At 35.3% G+C, this 20,487-nt stretch overlaps 1 protein-coding gene across 2 annotated transcripts in view; it reads right to left on the reverse strand.

The window, feature by feature from the left end:
• ADAM28 (ADAM metallopeptidase domain 28) overlaps positions 1–20,487 on the reverse strand; it is a 55,838-nt gene that overhangs the window by 22,256 nt on the left and 13,095 nt on the right. For both annotated transcript variants that reach the window (XR_003142479.3, XM_025463076.3), the window contains exons 6-13: positions 19,863–20,046; positions 17,467–17,538; positions 16,477–16,548; positions 11,542–11,711; positions 8,732–8,816; positions 2,909–3,039; positions 1,736–1,913; positions 316–405 (exon numbers count right to left, since the gene is read on the reverse strand). Coding sequence is in view for 1 of the 2 variants with exons in the window: in XM_025463076.3 (XP_025318861.2) it covers positions 316–405; positions 1,736–1,913; positions 2,909–3,039; positions 8,732–8,816; positions 11,542–11,711; positions 16,477–16,548; positions 17,467–17,538; positions 19,863–20,046 (982 nt within the window). In the remaining variant the exon portion in view is untranslated. The remainder of the gene's footprint in view (positions 1–315; positions 406–1,735; positions 1,914–2,908; positions 3,040–8,731; positions 8,817–11,541; positions 11,712–16,476; positions 16,549–17,466; positions 17,539–19,862; positions 20,047–20,487) is intronic.

Raw genomic sequence — 20,487 nt, forward strand, 5'->3', positions numbered from 1 at the left:
TGTTATTTTATAGACAGAAAATTGGTGCTCTGCTATTTCATTTAACATAGTCCCTGAGATTTTTGATATAGCAAAATAAACAGTAATCATAATTATTAAAGTGGAATAAAGGGACGCCTGGGTGGCTCAGTCGTTGAGCATCTACCTTTGACTCAAAGTGTGATCCCAGGGTCCTGGGATAGAGTCCCACATTGGACTCCCTGCGGGGGAACCTGCTTCTCCCTCTGCCTATGTCTCTCCTCTCTCTTCGTGTCTCTCGTGAATAAGTAAATAAAATCCCTAAAAAAAATAAAGTAGAATAAAATAAAATCTTACCTGGCATTTTTCACAGCATTCTCCTATTGCACATTGAAAATTTGCTTTGATTTTACAAATTTTAGCATCACAGCAAATGTTGGTACATTCCTAAGAAATACCAGAAACAAATGCAAATGGTGATTGAGTCTCATTTTTTTTTTGCTCTCATTTCACCACATACTATAAATAATATAAATTTTTATATTATTTATAAGTTTTTCATCACATAGCCCCTACTGTGATATAGGCTGAAAATAATTTTTGGAAAATAAAAGATAGAACAAAGCTCAACATTAGAAAAATATACTTTGGATATTTTTCCAAATCCAGCGGTTTGTCATGTAACTGAATTCTACTGACATCTTTTTAAATTTTATTATTTTCTCTAGTTCACTCAGCCTCCCATGGTAGTACTTGATTTTTTTTTTTTTTTGGTAAAATATGAGAGAAAACAAAAGGAAAAAGAATAGTTTTTAAAATAAAAGTTATCTAAATAGTGAAAAATGTAATTAGTTGAGCTCATTTGTTTTATCCAGCAATATATTCAATCTCTAGAATATGTACTAAAAATCTAAAAGTATAATTCTTTATCCAATTTTGACATTTAATTCAACTCTGCATCAAGCAATAGACTGTCTTGCTCTCCCCACCTGGTTTCTGAGAAACCAGGCACCTGCACGAGGTTTTGGGGAAGCTCCTACCTCAGAAACTTCCTCCCTCCAACTTTTTAGGGTTAAAACTGTTGCCCTTATTTCAAATATAAACATCATTTTGGAAAGATTTCTCTTTTTCATAGAATGAATACATTTGTGGTCATATTTTGAAATTACTGAAGAGCTGACCCTTTGAGGCCTTAACATGTCACTCATATGAAGTGTTGATAAAACGGGGGCAAAGGTCCCATTCAGACCCCTGGCTGCCCTGTCAATAGAGTGGGATCAGGCTAGGACTCCTAAGGGTAAAAACTCGTAAGTTGCAAAGAAAAGAACTAAATCCTAGTGCAAGGTGGCTCTGGCCAAACATTTGAGTCTACATCTTGACCTTTCCCTTTACCAGCTCTGTGACCTTGGGCAAGTTATTTACATCCTCTGAGCACTACTGCAGAGCTGTGCTGAAAGTAACTGCTCGGTAGGTCCTAGGCACATAAGAAAGGTGAAGTATTTCTGCCAGAAAGAGAGGGATGAAGATACAAAGCCCAGTTGTTAACTGGTTTTTGAAAAACAGGAAATGGAGAAAGAACCCCAAGAAGGAAATTAGGAAGGTCTGTTAAGCAATGTAGTATTCATTGTTAGAAAGGTTGGCCTGACAAATGTCTACAAATTAACATATGCAAAATTACAAGAAGTGTCCAATTTCAGAGTAATAATATAGTTTTATAGTATATCTTCTTAGCAATTAAAAGACAAATTAGATCACTTTAGAAAGTATTTGGTGGTACCTCCGGAGTCCCACAATCACAGTCCTCTCCCATTTCTACCACCTGGTTCCCACAGATTGGGATGGATATGATATCAGTGGGCAATGGGGCGTTGAAAAGGCAATTTGATAGTTTGTCTTCAAAGAACTTGTCATAGCTGACACGGCTGCAGGAACTGAAGTCTGTAGGTAGGTAGAAGCTATGAAGATGAAGAAAGAGGAAATGGAACAGTCACGCTGAGCATGAAGGGAGCAATATCACATTGAAGATAACACCCAAAACCTGCCCCAAAAGATTAAACCCAATCCGCTGCCCAACTGCTACGTTATGAGCTCATTTGTGCACCTGCATTAGCCATCCTGGATGGACACAAACACTTCCAGCTTAATGGAAAACTATGTCAGATCTCAAAGTGTAGCATCTAGGCTACTGTATAAAAAAAAAAAAAAAAAAAGATATTTCTGACTTATCCAGATAATCTTATTCAGCCTTACGCCATTTTGGTTGTGAAGTCCTAATGGTAGTAAAGTCATATTTATTTATGTGTCTCATAATTCACTCTCCTCAGAGGAATTACTTTGGACAGAATGTCTTCAGTTCACAAATAAAGCTGAGGTTTAAAAATGCAGGAGTATCTGGGAGAGATAACATAAGATATGTGCCTGGCATGCCACCACAATGCTACTTTGTGGAAGGGTGTGAGAGACTAACCCTAGATTGAGTGAGATGCAACAGGCAAGGAAAACAGATATATAAAGGGGATTGTGGGATTTTGAAAGACAAAATTCCCTGGTAACTTTGTTTAGGCAAGGCAGGAATGTATAATCTCTCTGTCCTCCTGCAAGGATATTCTTCTTTCATTAGATTTTTCTCGAGAACCACTCAATCTGAATTCATTGAAAATTTGATAAATACTAATGATTTCCTGAAACCAGGTCTTGTGCAGATGAGGTGAAGTAAAAAATGTCAATCACCCCAGCAGCAAAGACACAATATGTTTGAATGATGTCTTAGGTAATGAAAAATATTGCATATAGATGAGGAATAATGTGGTTTGGCATAGATATGCATTCATGATTATACCATTTAATATTTAAAAGTTTGAATGTGTTGCTGAAGATGACATGAAAGATAAAGCACAGCCCAGGGTGAACCAAAATCAGGGACAGATAGCATCTTCCCAGAGAGCCTCACCTTAGTGCTCTGTCCATCACACATATTGTCGAAGGGCACTTGCAAACATAGGAGTCATGAAACATTCCAAAGTTATGGCCCATTTCATGGGCCATGGTCCCTGCTACTCTAAGTACGTTGCTACTGTGGTCCTAAGAGCAAGAATAGGGAAATAGATCCTCTGGTTTTCAAACTAAATTATCACTCAGGGTATAATTAGTTTTACTAACTGGGGCAGAGAAAATGATTTTACCTTTGGCTTTTTCCCTGCTCACCATTTCTCTTTCTCTTCCTCCCCTTCTCCCTTCCTCCTGCCACATGCATACAGGCACGCACGCACACACACACACATACACACATACACACACACACACACACACTACTTTGGTACCAAATACACATCACTGGGCACACTGATTGCTCTTTATTCTTGTAAATGGAGAATATTTATAATAAGCAACGTTTTGTGGTTTCCTGCCATGAGATATAGTGACTAAATGTCTTCAACGATGATAAGGAATCAAAAATTTTTTAAAACAATCTACCCCCCTCCCAGGCTTGCTGTTAATGTCTTCTAATTTGATGGGAAGTCTTTGATATGTTTAGCTAAAAGGGACCTGAAAGTGCTTGTTAACCTAGGACTTTAACACCACTGGTATCTCTATCAAATCTGTTACTGCCAAGACTAGATGTCAGTGACTTCTAGACTTGCCCATTGCATGAAGTCCAGCCAATAGCCAACTTCATTACCAGATTATTTCTGATGAGAAGTGTTTGACTGGGAGCTCCAGGTTTTTCAGGAGCAATAAAACAGTCCTAGAGAATCACTGCAGGCTGTAATTTCCCAGTGAGGAGACAGGAATGTGCCAATTACATCCACCCACTGAAACTTGATTTCCTTCTCTACTCCATTCCAAAGAACCAAATCAAGAGATTCATATGGCATGGTACAAGACTAGCAAACAAGGAACATCTGTGTAAGACAGGAAATACTTACAATTCATGATATTGTATCATTCTATCAGGATGAACCTGGTAAACCTTGCTATTTAGTAAAGATGGAGTTACTCAGATGGGGACAAAACCAAACCAAAAAAAAAAAAAAAAAAAAACTAAGAAAAACTGGAGATATGTTTAGATTTTAGACATTGCCTTACTTGAGGTTCCTTAAATTTATGGTATCTCCCTTTAAATAATTATTTTCATAACCTCTATGTTTCTTTCATTTCAGATGAACTCTATTATATGTCTCTAAACTTTACCCACCCTTTGAAGTTTACTTTAAAGCAAATTTCCTGACCAAATTAACCTTCATCAATAATCCTCTTCTCTGGATTCCTACTGCAGCTTTCAATTCTACTATCACATATTATTAAGTAGTGCTTTAAATAGTCTAATTTCTTTTCCAATTTTATGGTAGCTCTTTCAAGTCAGAAAAAAATATATATATAAATATATATTTTACTTCTATATATATATATATATATATATATAACGAGAAGTCTGGTGTAAACTTTATCTTTTTTGCTCTGAAATGTGTCTTTTTTTTTTCTACCTCAAGATTTCCCCTTTCTTTTTAATTATCATCAGTTTGATTATAATTATGGTATAACTAATTAGGTTTTTTTGGAAAAAATGGGTAATTTTTCCCATATATATATATATATATATATAGAGAGAGAGAGAGAGAGAGAGGTCTCTACCACCTAGCAGTGGAGTAGGAACACTATAAGGACCTACCCAAGACACTAAGGAACTCCAGACTGAGGCTTAATAAGAACAAAAGAAAATATCCCCTCTGATCGAAAGCCTAATCATCATCAATAACAGGTAACAACTAGCTATTGAGAGATTCAATAGCATAAACTCTCTGGGGAATCCAGGAAAGACCTACAGATGAGTGTGAAACACACACTGAGAAAAATCCTCTGAAAACCAACCCTCACCCTAAATACAAAACAATGTTAGAGCAATTTAAAGCATGTGATGTACTGAAGGCAATCATAGCAACAACAACAAAATCCCAAACCCAGCTCAACTCCTGCTACAGTGATTCAAATCCTCACACAAGAGGCCCAGCAGAAGGAAAGAAATGATCATTTCCAGGCCAAAAATTATACACACACACACACACACACACACACACCTCAGACTAGTGTCTTTCACAGGATGTCTGACTTTCAACAAAAAATAATAAGCATCCAAAAGAAAGAAAAGCAATACCCTGCCAATCAACAGATCCAGATTCATATCTGACACAGATGTTAGAACTATCAGACAACACTTCAAAACAACTATGATTAATATGTTAAAAGCTCTAGTGGAAAAGATGAATATCACACAAATCTGGATGAGAACTTTCAGCAGAGCTAGACACCATAAGAAAGACTCAAATGGAAATGCTAGAAATGAAATAGACAGTAACAGGTGAATGAGGTATTCAACAGGCTTAAGAATAGATTCGGAATAGCTGAGGAAATAATCACTGGTCTTAATAGTTCAACAAAAATTAACCAAATGGAAACACAAAGTTCAAAAAGAATAAAAAAGAAAACAAACAGCAGAACAGAGCATACAAGTTTTGAGGGGCAATATAAATGGTCACAGACATACGTATCCCTGGAAGAAAAAGGGGATAGAATGAAATAGAAGAAATATTTGAAGAAGTAATGGTTGAGAAACTTCCAAAACACATCAGATACAAGCCCGTGGTCCAAGAAGTTCCGGGAACACTAAGTGGAATAAATTACCCATTTAAAAAAAAAAACAACCCTACTTAGTTATACCACAATTATAATCAAACTGATGAAAATTAAAAAGAAAGGGGAAATCTTGAGGTAGAAAAAAAAAGACACATTTCAGAGCAAAAAAGATAAAGTTTACACCAGACTTTTCATCAGGAACTCTGCAATCCAGCAGACAGTGAATTGAAATCATTAGAAGTGCTCAAAGAAAAACCCAGAATTACAAACCCAGTGACACTATATACAAAACAGAAATAGAGATAAAGTCATCTGAAAGTAACTAAAAGAATTCATTGACAGCATACCAGTATTACAAGAAAGTTTTTTTTAAATCATCTGGTAGAAAAAATATATATACCAGACAGAAACTTGTAGCTATACAAAGAAATGATGAGTGTTGGGAATGTGATAAGATGAATGTAGGTAAATATAGATAAGAATAATACTATTTTTTCTTATTTTAAATTGCACTGGGAGATGACTAAGAAAAACTAATAATAATATATTGTGTATTTATAATGTACGTGAAGTTAAACACATGATAACAATAGCATAAAAAATGGAAGGGAGTAACTAGGGGTATACTGTTGTACAACAACTCCAGAGTATTTCTTTTTTTAAAAAGATTTTTATGTATTTATTTTTTTAAAGAGACAATGTGCAGGGAGGAAGGGCAGAGGGAGAGGGAGAGTCTTAAGCGACTCCACGTTGCACAGAGAGCCCAATGTGGGGCTCTGTCTCATCACTTAGATCATGAACTGAGCTGAAACCTACAGTCTGATGCTTAACCAACTGCACCACCCAGGCGCCCTGAGCACAAAAGTATTTCAAGGTATAAACAGACAAGTGGAGCTGTATAATAAACCAGGGCAACCATTAAAAATAAACAAAGAGAGATAACAATGAAAAGCTAATAATGGAAATAAATAAAATTATTTTCAAAAATCCTTAATCCTAAGGAGAGCAGAAAAATGGAATATGATGGAATATCAAACATGTAGCAAGACGGAAGCTTTTAGTCCAATAATATCAATAATTATATTACATATAAGTGATTTAAATACAACAAATAAAAGACAGAGAATGTCAAATTAGATAAAAAGTAAAGCCCAAGTATCTACTGTCTACCAGAAACCTTTAGATGTAGAGAAAAATATATGCTGAAAATAAAAGTAAGGAAAAGGTTGTATCAAGCAAACTTTAGCCACCCACAAAATGTTGGAGTAACTATAATGATATCAGAAAAAGTAGACTTCAGAACAGGAACATTTCAGGAAAAAAGAGAAATATAAAATAATAAATACATTAATTCTCCAAAGAGACATGATAACTCTATTTGTGATTTTGCTTAACAGAGCTTCAAAATACATTAAGGGATAACTTATAGAATTGAAACAATAGACAAATATACAATTACACTTGGATACTTAACCATTCTCTCTACATAAATGATTCAAAAGAACTGAACAACAGGATAAATGAACTTGATGTAATTGACAATTACAGAACACTCCCTCTACTAACAGCAGAAGACATTCTTTTTCAAGTTCACATGCAGTATTGATCAAGAACAAACCTCAAAAAGGTTTAAAATATCAAAAGTTTACTAAGGAAAATATTTTGTAAATACTTTTCCCAGACTATTAGGGACTGAATTGTGCACCTCCCACCCCAGTTCATATATTGAAGCCTTAACCTCCAATGTGACTGTATAGGGCTTCTAAGGAGGTAATTAAGGTTAAATAAGACTGTACTCCTGGGACCTTAAAACAACAGGACTGAAGAGAAAGGGATGTATGCTTCGAGGAAAAGCCATGTGAGGACAGCAAGAAGGTGGCCATCTGCAAGCCAATGGGGGAGACCTGAGGCAAAGCCAAACCTTCCAACATCTGGATCTTGGAATTTTAGCCTCCAGAACTCTGAGAAAATACATTTCTGTTGTTTAAGCCATACACCCAGGGTATTTCGTTATGGCAGCCCTAGTAAATGAATACACAGATCATAACAAAACGAAATATAAAAAATCCATAATAGAAATTATTACAGTACACTTCTAAATAATACATGAGTCAAAAAGGAGATCGAAAAAGAAATTAGAAAATATTTTTAACTGAATTAAAATGAAAACACACTTATCTAAATTGGATGGATTCAACTAAAGCGGTACATGGAAGTAAATTTATGCATTAAATGTTTGAATTTGAAAAAAAGTCTCAAATGAACAATCTAAAATTCTTCCTTAAGTAACAGAAAAAGAAGAGAACAAATTAAATGCAGAGAAAGCAAAAGAAATTCAATAATCAAGACAAGAGTAGAAATCAATGAAACTGAAAACAGGAAAACTATGCATAAAGTATCAGTAAAGCAAAGGCTGTTCTTAGAAGTGAATAAAATTAATGAACCCTCACTGAGACTTACCATGAGAAAAAGAGTAAATTACTAGTAACATGAATGAGAGAAGACATCACTACAGATATAAAAAATTCTACAGATATAAAAAAGGATAACAGGAATATTGTCAACATATTTATGCCAATTTAAATGAAATGGACATTTTCCTTAGAGACACAAATTATCAAGGCTCAGTCAAGAAAAGATAAATAGCTTGAATAGTACTATATTTGTAGAAGAAATTTTATTTGTAGTTAAGAACCTTTCCATAATGAAAATGTCAGACCCATGTTATTTTACTGATGAATTGTACCAAATATTTTAAGAAGGAATAATTCCAATTTTACTAAAACCTGCCAGAAAATTGAAAAGTTGGGAACATACCAATTTATGTAACCAGATTTACCCTAATAACAAAATCTGAAAAATACAGAAGAGTAAAAGACAACTACAGGCTAATACCCTTCGTGGTTATATAGAATATAGAAATCCTCAAGGTATGTTAGCTTGTTAAATCTAGCAAGATATAAAAAAAATAATGCATTATGGCCATGCTGCGTCTATGCTCGATATGCAAGATTGTTTCAACATTTGAAATTCAATCATACTACCTATCATATCAACACACACACACACAAACTACATGATTCAGAAAAAAGAGCGTTTGACCAACTTGACTGTAGAACCAACTATTTATCTTCAAGCAAACCTGAACAATGCCAACAGAATGATAAGGAGAGCACATTGTAGACATGAAAGCAAGGCCCACAGTTGTTCCAGAAAGTTTTGTTGCTCTGCAAGAAAGAAAAAAAATTGATGTAACAACGTATGATTCTCAACTATATGCTCTACAGACAATTCATCCAGGACTCTAAATGCTTAACAGAGAAACTCACATTGTAAATAAAAACTTAAATGTTTCCTTCAGGTTTTCAGGTTTTGAATTTGCGTTAGACTTTTTTTTTTTTTTTTTTTTTTTGCGTTGGACTTTTTTTACATGCAATGGTTGTCATATCACCTAAATAGACGTCCCTGGATATAATAATTTTCAATACTTTATTTATATAGATAAATAAATCTTATTTGTACAGTATTATTGTAATGTATGCTTTGTTTTAATTTACGTCTTTCTTTCACATATTTTATATTCAATTGCTTTTGTTTTCTTTTAGTACAGTTTTAGCTATAGTGGGATTTGGAATTTGGGCCCATTCTGGTGGTATTTGTGCTACTGAAGCATTTATGTTAACAAATATTGAAATATTTGTTACTGGAAAGGAATTTGAACCACTTGCATTTAGTTGCATAGATGATTGCTCTGGTCTTTTGTAATTTTAATTTCTTTTTTTTTTTTTTGTTTTTTTTTTCTTTTGTAATTTTAATTTCTTTTTTAAGTTTTGTTCAGTTTGTTTTTCTTTCAATTTGTAATGATTCCTTGTGCTGCTTTTGTTATTATTCTGCTATCTGTTCAAGATCCTGGCCCTGGGTTGTCTCTAATAGTTTGCAAAGAATACATTATTTTAAAAATTCCTTAGTAAATGCAGTTACATAAAAGTTGAACTTATATTTTCCCACTTATCATTAATAACAGAGAGTATTGATTTTGCCATGCAAAACAAGGAAAAATAGAGAATTTCTTCCTGCTTTACATTTCCTTTGAAAAATTTTCAGATATCTGTTACTTGAAGTGGTATTTTGCAGTATGTATGATATTTTGAAGATTCATGGCGTTCATATCCTCTTCAAAAAGTATGTTATAAAATTGCTTATATTCAAAAAAATAAATAAAATAAAATAAAATAACTTATATTCAAATGTGCATTTGTGTAGCTTTAATACCCACTACCAGCTCATTTGCAATAAATAAAATTTTCTCCCATTATGGAGCTAGCTATTTTGGTTCCTCTTTTTAGTGAGTATAGTTGTTTTTTTTTTTTTTTTTTTTTTTTTTTTTTTTTTTTTTATTTTTTTTAGTGAGTATAGTTGTAACAAGGTTCTTACCCAGTTATGTTGACTTGTCAGGTAAAGGCTATGACTTTCAGTTTATAAGGAAAGGGCAATTATTTCCTTCCATCATATCTAATTGGTACTTTTATCCTGTTTATTCTAGTCTAGTCAGGAAATCTATTTTTTTTTGAAATCTATTCTTGATATTGGATTGCCATTTTGTGCCCTCTTTAATGCCCATTGCCCAGTTACCTCATCCCCCCTCCCCTCCAGCAACCCTCAGTTTATTTCTTAGGGTTAAGAGTCTCTTGTGGTTTGCCTATTTCTCTGTTTCCATCTTATTTTATTTTTCTTTTCCCTCCCCTATATTCATCTGTTTTGTTTCTTAAAATACACATATGAGTGAAATCATATACTATTTGTCTTCTCTGACTTATTTCACTTAGCATAATACACTCTAATTTACATAATACACCATGTCATTGCAAATGGCAAGATTTCATTCTTTTACCCATTCATCTGTTGAAGGACATCCGGGCTCTTTCCATATTTTGGCTATTGTGGACATTGCTGCTATGAACATTGGGGAGCAGTGCCCCTCTGAATCACTATTTTTGTATCCTTTGGATAAATACCTAATAAATACTGTGTGATTTCTAAGCTTCAGTTATGAGAAATCTGGAAGCTTTCTCTTGGTCCTCTTTGAAAGGTTCTTCTAGGGGAAAACTGGTCACCTTGCAAAATATCCGGAACCCTGAGACTGCCATGCTGGAAGGAGTCCAAGTTAGCTACATGAGAGCTATGTATACGGAGATGACCAACAAGTGCCTGTGCTTCAGCCATATCAGGCAAGGAAACAGACATTTAAGAAGACTTCTTTTTAGGTCAGGAAGTTATGGGCTGATATGTTATGTGTAGTAGATAACCAGCACAGAGTATTAATTAATTCTTATTTCCTGTAACAACTCCTGTTTTCTTAGGAAGTAAAACTTGAATAATTTTGTCATTCCTTGTGGCTTCCTTCTATCTGATTCCAGCTGCAAACTATCCAGTAGAATTTTCTTGATTTCTTTTGCGGGATATGCTCAGCAGTCTTGTCTAATTTATAATCACCAGATTTACTTCTCATTTTTCTTTTTTTTAATTAGTCATTTTAAAAGCAGGATGGTAGAGGTGTGGGATTAGAATGTCATATGCGATTTTCTTTCTATACTAGAAGTTTGTCCTGACTAGTGCTTAAAGCTGATCAGGTGTTCTAAAACATTGAAACAAAATTTCTCTTGCCATTATCTAAACCTGTCATTCCTTCCTGTATACCCACTCAAAACAGACAAAATTCCAATGAATCATTGCTAAGTTGTTAGCTTTTCTTTCAAAATAAAAGAACAAGGTAACTAAGGTAAGACCATATTCACCATAAGATTCAAATGAGTACGTTTTAAACTTTTAACCCCCCCATGTAAGCCATTTCCTCTTACCCTGTACCCTGAGATACCACTTGCTTTGTCAAGGCTTTGGTAAGTTTCTATGCAAAATACCACTTAACATATAGAGAGGAAAACCTATACATACGTGATTAACTGAGCGATATCATGAGGTTTTCTTTTTCGGAGGACACTTCCCCTCCATTTGGAAAAATTTTCCAGGGTGGAGCTTGCATTTGGGGTTATCTTTATTTTATCCTCATCATTCCAGATTTCTATACCGACTAAGGCCACATGAGTATTCAGCTTTTTATAAAGCTGTCCAAAGAGAATACATGTCAAAAGAACGACATAATGGTTGTATTATCTTTCAATATTTTCAATGCACTTTACATTTTCGAACTTAATAATAGCAGCACTGTAAAAACCTTCTTTCCAAACACACTTGTGAAATGTACCTGTGTTGCAAGGCAGACACTCTTAGCTATTTCAGGCCAGAGAACTCTTTTTTTCGAAACAAAATTCCCACGAAAACAAACTTCTCTTGCTTGCAAACTCAAGAAACATTCTAATTTTCTGTTAGTAGTTCATTACTATGACTTCAATTTGAGTGTATTTATGAAGTTAAGTGCACTTGCTTTGCAATGTTCTGAGTCATAGCAAGGTTGACGCAGTGGTTTGAACTCCAGGAAAGGAACATGCTATAAGAAGAGTCCTGCGTCTGTGAGTCACAATAAAGTAAGTGATCCTCTAATTCTTAAACCTGGACCGAACCAAATAATCTATAATGCACAGAGGATAACCTTTACAAATAATGAGCTAAACTTAGAGACAATATGCTTACTCTAAAAACAAAAGTTGAAATTGCTACTATAGTTTACAAAACTGTGCAGTGTAGGTTAGAGTGTAAACTTCTAGTTATTAGATGAACGAGTTCTGGGGATCTAGTGTACCACTTGGTAGTGATAGTTAATAATACTATCTTAATTACTTCAGCATTGGTGAGAGTAATTTTTAAATGTTCTCTCCACAGAAAAGAAATGGCAGCTATGTGACATGATGGAAGTGTTAGCTCACCTATGGCAGAAATCATTTTGCAAGTAAGCATATCAAATCAACACACTGGACTCCTTAAACTCACTGAGTGCTGGATGCCAATTATGTCACAATAAAGCTGGGGAAGAAAACACTGCACAGTGACAGGCTTTCTCATGGGGCAACTTCTGGCTGAGAAACCTGAAGAAATGGTTTTAAGTAGCTTAGAAAACAATAAGAGCATCGAGGAATGCAATTATCATCAAAAGAAAAGTCAGAATCTCACCAGATGAAAGCCCTCCCCTTGACGAGTCCCTCAACTTCCTGTTTCCATTCTTGCTTTATTTCACTCACCTGACAAAAGTCCAGTCCTGGTTCAAACAATTCCTCCCTACATCTCTCCTGCACCCTGCTCTGGAACACAGTACATTCTGCTGACTGCTTTCACTTGGAAGCCATCACTATCAACCTCAAGTAGTCTTTACCAGTCTCAGTGAACCTGCTGCATTTCCAAAATCTATTTACTCTCAGAGGCTTCTGCACATTTTTTTTCATGCTCACTCTTCTGTTTTTAGAAATTGTGACACTCTCTATTAAAACCTCACTTGAGCAGATGCCTCTGCTTCCAAATTCACTCAGAGCAATCAGAAGCAAATGTCTACCTTCTGACCTATACCTATTCAAACAATCTATGCCTCCCCTTCTTTACTATATGAATCAATGCTGTGAGCCTAACCTTTCCACTAATGCACTAGATCTCCCATTTCTTCTCAAATCAAGGAGATTATTCCAGTAATCCTTCCATCTTCCTTGCAATTCTATGCTTAGTCTTCCACGGAATCATTCCCATCAGCATAAAAAGGGTGACCCATCATGGTGGGGGGACAGTTTTATAGCCTCTCCCCCTATCACATATTCTCCATTCCATTCCTCTGCTCCCATTTACAGCAAAACTTCTGAAGAGGATTTTCTGTATCTTCTCTCTCTAATCCCACTTCCTATTCTCATTGGACTCACTCTAATTATGCCTTGTCCTCTTACACTCCACAGAGACTTGTGTCATCCAGTTGACCAATAACTTCTACTTTGTTAAATCCAATGGCCAATCCTGAGTAGCAACTAACATCATTGATCATTTCTTCCTTTGATAGAGTTTTGTTTCAGGTAGCTTCCAGAACAGCACTATCCACTATCCCCTGGTTTTCCTTGAAGCTCATTGTCTACTTTTTCTTGGTCTCTGTCAATTTCTCCCATACTCTGATCAATCTTCAAAGAAGCACCTCAAGGATCTGTTCTCAGTCTCTTAGTCTCTTTTCTACTTATCTACACCCACTCCTTTGGTTATCTTATAAGAGGGTTGGTAAGGTTAGTCTCTAAAGTTCCATAGAAAATGCTTCAGACTTTAAGGCTGCATGGTTATAACTACTCACCACCACTGGCACTATAATAGAAAAGCAGTCATAGATGTGTAAACAAATGAGCGTGGCTATGTTTCATTAAAACTGCTTTTATAAAGGCAGAGGCCAGATCTGGTCCACAGGCTATAGTATGCTGACCCATGTTTTGTGCTAACTGTATGTTTTAAAGACTTATGGATTTATATTTCCACCCAAACCTTGCCCCTGAACTCCAATAAATCTTGTATATCTAGCATTTTCACCTGGGAATCTTTCTTTCCTTCCTTTTTTTTTTGGCATCCATGAATCTTTGCTTTAATCTGCATTGATTCAAAATTTTACAATGATATAACCTGGCACATACATGTTACTAGATGCTACACATGTGGAAGGCATTGACAATATGGACAATATGTCTACCCTTCATCTCAGGAAATTTCCTAGTATTATTTCTCTGATTTTTGAAATTTAAAGTCTCTAATATTTTCATTTTTAAATGTAAAAATGTTACATGAAACATCATGCATATATTTTAAAAAATTACTTAGTCATAGGACACTTTTAATAAAACTTAGCAATCCACTGTTCATTACTACCCCCACTAAGAAGCAATAATATTTTTGTTGAGATATAATTGACATATAACATTATATTAGTTTTAAGTAAACAAAATAATGATTTGGACCTAAGCCTTTATACAAAAAAAGGTCTCAAATTGAATGTGTCCAAAATGGAAATCCTCATCTTGCCTTTGAGTCACTATCCCCCACCATATTACCCATTCTTAAAGTTGCTCAGGCCCAAATCCTCAATGTCCCTTGACTCTTTTTTTTCTTATACTTTTCATCTCTCATCTACCTCATCTACTCTGTTGACTGTAACCAGAGATCAGCTATTCTCAATAGACCTACTACCACTGCTTTTTCTCAAGCCACCATCATCTTTTGCCCTGAATCAAGTAATGATTTCCCTATCCAGTTTTATTTCTGCCAATTGCTTTCCTTCAGTTTATTTCCAACATAATGGCCAATACAATCTTTTAAGAACACACATCTGAACGTCTTACACCTCAGCAGATTCTCCCAATGTCTTCCTCACCCATGAATAACAAAGTCCTTAAACAGGCCTACCAGGAGTTGAAGGTTCCAGACACTGCTACCTGTCAGATATCATTTGCTCCCATCCTTGCCCTGACTTACTGCATGCCAGCCACAATGGCCTTCCCCCTGTTCCTCAAATATGATGATCTAGGTTCTGTCCTTAGAACTTCACTCTGCCTTGTTGTCCCTCCCCAAGGATCAGGCACTTCTTTCTCTCCCTTCCTTTCTCTACTCAAATGTCACCTTGGACACCTTGGAAATGGCCTTCCCTCTTTAACACAATACCAAGAGGAACCTCTCTCTCTCTCTCGTTTTTACACTGCCTTTTTTTTTTTTTAATAGCACTTATAATCACCGTTCTACATACTTTTTATTTGGTGTGTTTATGTTTGTCTTGAACAAGAATGTAAACTCCTTGAAAGGTTATTTGTCGGTTTTGTTCCCCACTTTATTTCTGTCATCTAGAAAAGTCCCTGTCATGGAGCACCTGGGTAACTCAGTCGATTAAGCATCTGCCTTTGACTCTGGTCATGATCCCAGGGTCCTGGGATCGAGCCCTGCATTGGGCTTCCTGCTCAGAGGGGAGCCTGCTTCTGCCTCTCTCCCTGCCTGCAGTTTCTCTGCTTGTGCTCTCTCTCTCTCTCTCTCTCCCTCTCTCTGTCAAATAAATTAATAAAAATATTTAAAAATAAAAAAGAAAGAAAAGCTCCTATCACAAAGGAGATGCTCAATTAATATGGCCAGTTTGGAGAGTTCTTTAAAAAGAGTCAGCATTATCTTTGTGGTGAAGAGACAAGATATGGATGGCATTGTTCATTAAATGTGATTTCAAACCTTCATTTTCTCTCTATTCTTAGAGAATTTGCAGGCTTTTACAAAGAGACTCACCCACTTACGTAGGCAGACTAACTGTATGTTCAACTAACAAGACATTAAGATTTAAAAAGAAGGGATACAGAAGTCATTTTTAAAGGGTTTTGTTAATTAGATGATAAAGTCTTATTTACAGACCAAAATCAAAATCTTTTCAATTGAAATGGACTTTGAAATCCAACGAGACCAAGTTAAAAATCTTATCTCTAGCATTTCCTAACTCTGATTTTAGGAGTTACTTTGCTTCCCAGAATCTAATTCTTCAGATATAAATTAGGTTTAGGAATATCTCAGAGTTATTTTGATGATTCAGTGAGATGATATAGTGAAAGATGCTACTGTGCCAGAATTTGGCTGATTATATTTGTTTTTTCATGTTCTTCTGTACATTGGCTTCCTGTGGGGATTTGCTGGCCAGTGATGTCTCCCCAGACTTTAAAAAAAACAAAAAACAATTCAAACCAAACCATCTCTTCTACTTTCATCAACCTGAGCATAGTGTGGCAAGTAGGTGAGAAACATCTCTATCATATAATAGTAATATTCAATTAAGTAGCAAAAGTTCAAGAACCAATTAGCAATTTTAGTCTTAGGAGTATTGACTTTATCTCACTGCTTCATAAGCATTCATAGAAACACCCAAATTGTTAAAATTACACTTAATAAAGTATACCATACCATGTTGACATAATTGGCCATTTCAAACACCCTCTTTCTTATTTTCTCTCGATCTTGATTGTACTTTTTAAACTAAAAAACAAAAAACAAAACCAACCATGACAAAATATGGGCACTGATAGAAATGAGTATAATTGGAAGGTAAAAAAAAGAAAAGGCAACTTCAGTTTATTTTTACTTATCAGTGGTTATAATTAACAATCAGTTATAAAAGGTAACAGTTAAAAGCTAGAAGCAAAATGCTTCCTTATTTCTTTAGCTAAACTAAAGCACTTTCAGAGTAGAGATGATGTTTACTCCTGAAGTAGTAGCTCAGTGTAACGTTCTAGGGAATTATTCCAAATAAATTTCCATTTAAATACCATGATTTCATAAACTGTGCAGAATCAGTGTAAGGAATAGCTTATTCATTTAAAAAATGTATATGAATGGTAAATGGCAAATGAATTTAGTATAATGAGAAGCCAACCTTTAGGGCCCAAACAAATTAACTTACTCATATTATCATAGCACAAAACTTTTCCTTTTGAGATCACACACATGTAAATGTTAGGTTTCTAATATATGAAACTGCATTCTTGTAAAATAATATAAACAATGTATATTACCAAAGAAAAGCCTTTTTTAGAAGATTCCATTCATTAGTCTTGTACATTTATCACTCCTTGATGAGGATAAACTCTAACTTACCAGCGATTTTACTGCTTAATAAAAGACAAAATGACAAAGGTATTTAATTGGAAACAAAGTTGGAGACAATAATAAAGGATAAAGTGCAAAAAATTGACTTTATGTATATTATATCAGGTGCACATTCCTGAAAAGGAGAAATCATATCATTATCTTTCAAATTTCCTAGAATAAGAACATTTCTTAGAAAAGAATAATTCATATTCATGATTTTTCAAAACTGATCCATATGTTTAATACTTCCCATAACAAATTATATAAAAGGGGATTTTAAAAGACACATTTATCTGTTATAATTACCTCACCATTATCCAGGACCAAATAATATTCTATGTATTTCTTACGTTCTGGACCCTTCTGGTCATTTGATTTCTGTAATAAATATAAAAAAGAAAATTACTGAGACAACATCATTCTCTGCAAGAGTCATCCTTTTATTTGAAATGTGTAATTTTATAAAAGATTGTTTTTTAAAAAAAATTATAAAAGGTCTGGCAATAAAGGAAAACATACCATTTTAACTCTAAGGAACCATAATTATCCACAGACAAGGCTCAGATATCAGAGCTTGAAGGGACATCAGTGGTAATCTAGTCTGACCCCTTCAATTTGCCAGAATTTAAATGATTGCACAGCTAACTCATAGGTCTGCAAAGTTTGGATTGTTTTTTTCACAATGGGCTGTCTCCACTATTCCTGCCCTGAAATAGAGAGACTCTGACTTCAGCACCCTTCTAGAGTTCTCTTGTTGTCCTTGTTGCTGTTGTTGTTGTTGGTGGTGGTTTTAAGTAGCCTTTTATCCCCCTCCCAATGAGCACCCCCTTCCTTAGCAATGGGCAATGCCCAGAGCCACCATGGTACCTAGTCTGCTCTTTTCTCCTCAGACAGAGCTGAATCTCTTTCCCACATTCGAAGCTTCCCTATTTTCTGTTCCTTTTTCTCCACAAAACAAAACAACCATAACAAAAGGTACATTTCATAGTGGATTGTTTCACTGAAAAGTAGCAGATACATTATTCATACTAAATAATAAACTATCAAAGTTTATTATGTTGCATTTCTGGAAGTGCTTGTCTTTTAACAGGTAAGTAAGCTTCCATTAGCAAGAACACATTACTGAAGGTAGACTTTTAGGTGTAGTCCAATGAGCCACACACTTCCCTCCCAGGGTCCAGAGGAGCAGCATATTCATTAGCACATAGTCTGTGCTCTAGCACAGTACTCCGGTGCTGTGGCCACTAAGAATAAGGCAGTGAAATAGAAATGGTCTGTAGTATAAGGAGCTCCCGCTCAGCAAACAGGCAGAGATAAATCAGGTGGTGATTAGTTCTATGCAGAGGATTAAATGGAGTTATGTGGAATTGAGTGATGAGGTAGTTATTTTAGAATAGATGGTTAGGGAAAGCTCTAAGGAGTTGGTCATGCAGCAGACATATTATTGAAAATGAGAAACCAGGCAAGGGAAGATAAATTGGAAGATAATTCCAGCAGAGAAAAAAATGAACAAAAAGACTGAAGTGAATTGATATTGACATGATTAAAGCCCAGGAAAAAAAGTCTATGTTTGTCAGAACATAATAGGGGAAGTCGTCAGTGGGTGGGGAATAGAAGGTAGAGAGATTACAAAGGGAAGTGGGGCCCTAATCATACAGGGATTTGTAACTCACTGTCATCCCTCCTCTGTTTGATCTCTCCATACCAGTGACCCTCATAAAAGCTCAACCCGGGGCCCCATTCTTTATTCATAGATCCTTCCCATCCTGTATTACACCTTCTTTAAATAGGAACTCTATCTATTTCATGCATTCATTCAAGTGTCTAATACCACAAACTTAATGTGGTCAAAATATAACTACCAATTCCCAAACCTCAGACAAAACTTGCTTCTCCCTCATTCTTCCTATCTCAGTTAACAATACTATCATTCATCATTTGCTCTGGCCCAAGTCTAGAAATTATCCTTGATTCTTTTATCCTTCATCTCTAGGAGTAGTTCTGGGTTCCTAGATAACACATCAATGGTAGAATTTAAACCCACAACAAACTGAACCCAAAGGAGATTTTCCTTTATTTAGACTCATTCTACCCAGTTCTTATGGATTCTGGGAACTTTTAGAAGATATGATTGGATATAAAGTGTCCCCTGAAGGATATGAAAGTAATTATGGCAATAACTTTTTATGTACACCTTATGGTTTCAAACAGGCCATATTCATTTTTCTTCTGTGACTGTAACTTGAATTCATATATGGAAGATTATTCTAAGTCCCTCTGGGCATAGCCTGTACTTAATTTTGCTCCCTACTACATTCCCACCACCTATGGCAAGAAAGAAATCTGTTGAGTGAGTTCATTTATGAAGACAGTAGGATATTTTATGTCAAAGTAATAATACTTAAACCTTTTTTGTATGTTGTAGTATTGTCAATATTGGCTGTTTCTAGAGGGAAAGGCTTATATATATATACTTCTTTTTAACCCTGGCACATTGTTGTTGATAATAGCTAATCTGCAAATACTTATTAAATAAATCATCAGTGTACAACAAAGTTCTGATGTCTACAGCCTACCATAGTACTAAGAGTTCAACAATGACTATAAAGCTTCCCTTAATTGTCACTACTAAGACTGGAACCCTGGGTAGCCAGGACAGGATACATGAGAGCACTGCAAATAAAAAATAAAAGTAGGCATACCACCAGTCTGGTGGCCACACTCTGCCGAGATCCATGTGCCCACAATATGTTATCCATCCCACAGGTGCTGTTAGTCTTCTTTTCATGGGGATCATACTTGAAAAGTGCATGTTCCTGCCCATCATCATTGGTGGGGCTTAAAGGTTCAATGAGGTATTTTTGATCTCCCTGACTGAAGTAGCCCCTGAAAAACATGAGAATCCGGGCTTTTTAAAAAATATTTCTGCTTTTGAGTGCTATAGGCTTATAGACTACAAAAAGTTACCAATACCACATAATTTCAAGCTCATGGCAGTAGAATATACTGTAACATTGCAGCTAAAGATACCTAGAGATGACCTAAACTTATTTTTTTTCCTCCCAACAAATGGGACCTATTGGGAAGAAGTGACTACTGTAATGTCACATAGCTAACTTACATCAGTGCTGACACTAGAATGGAAATTTCCTGATTCTTACCCAGTGGTCTTCCAATTCTAGTACCTTGTCTGCTCTACAGGTGCACTGAAAAATGAAGAATTTGGGGTCTGAAAAAGAAGAGTTAAGAATCTGTGTCTATAACTTCTTAGCTATGATACAATGGGAAGATTACCTAACCTCACATAGCCTCTCTATTTATAACATT

Source organism: Canis lupus, chromosome 25 (assembly GCF_003254725.2).
Source record: "Canis lupus dingo isolate Sandy chromosome 25, ASM325472v2, whole genome shotgun sequence".
NCBI lineage: Eukaryota > Metazoa > Chordata > Mammalia > Carnivora > Canidae > Canis > Canis lupus.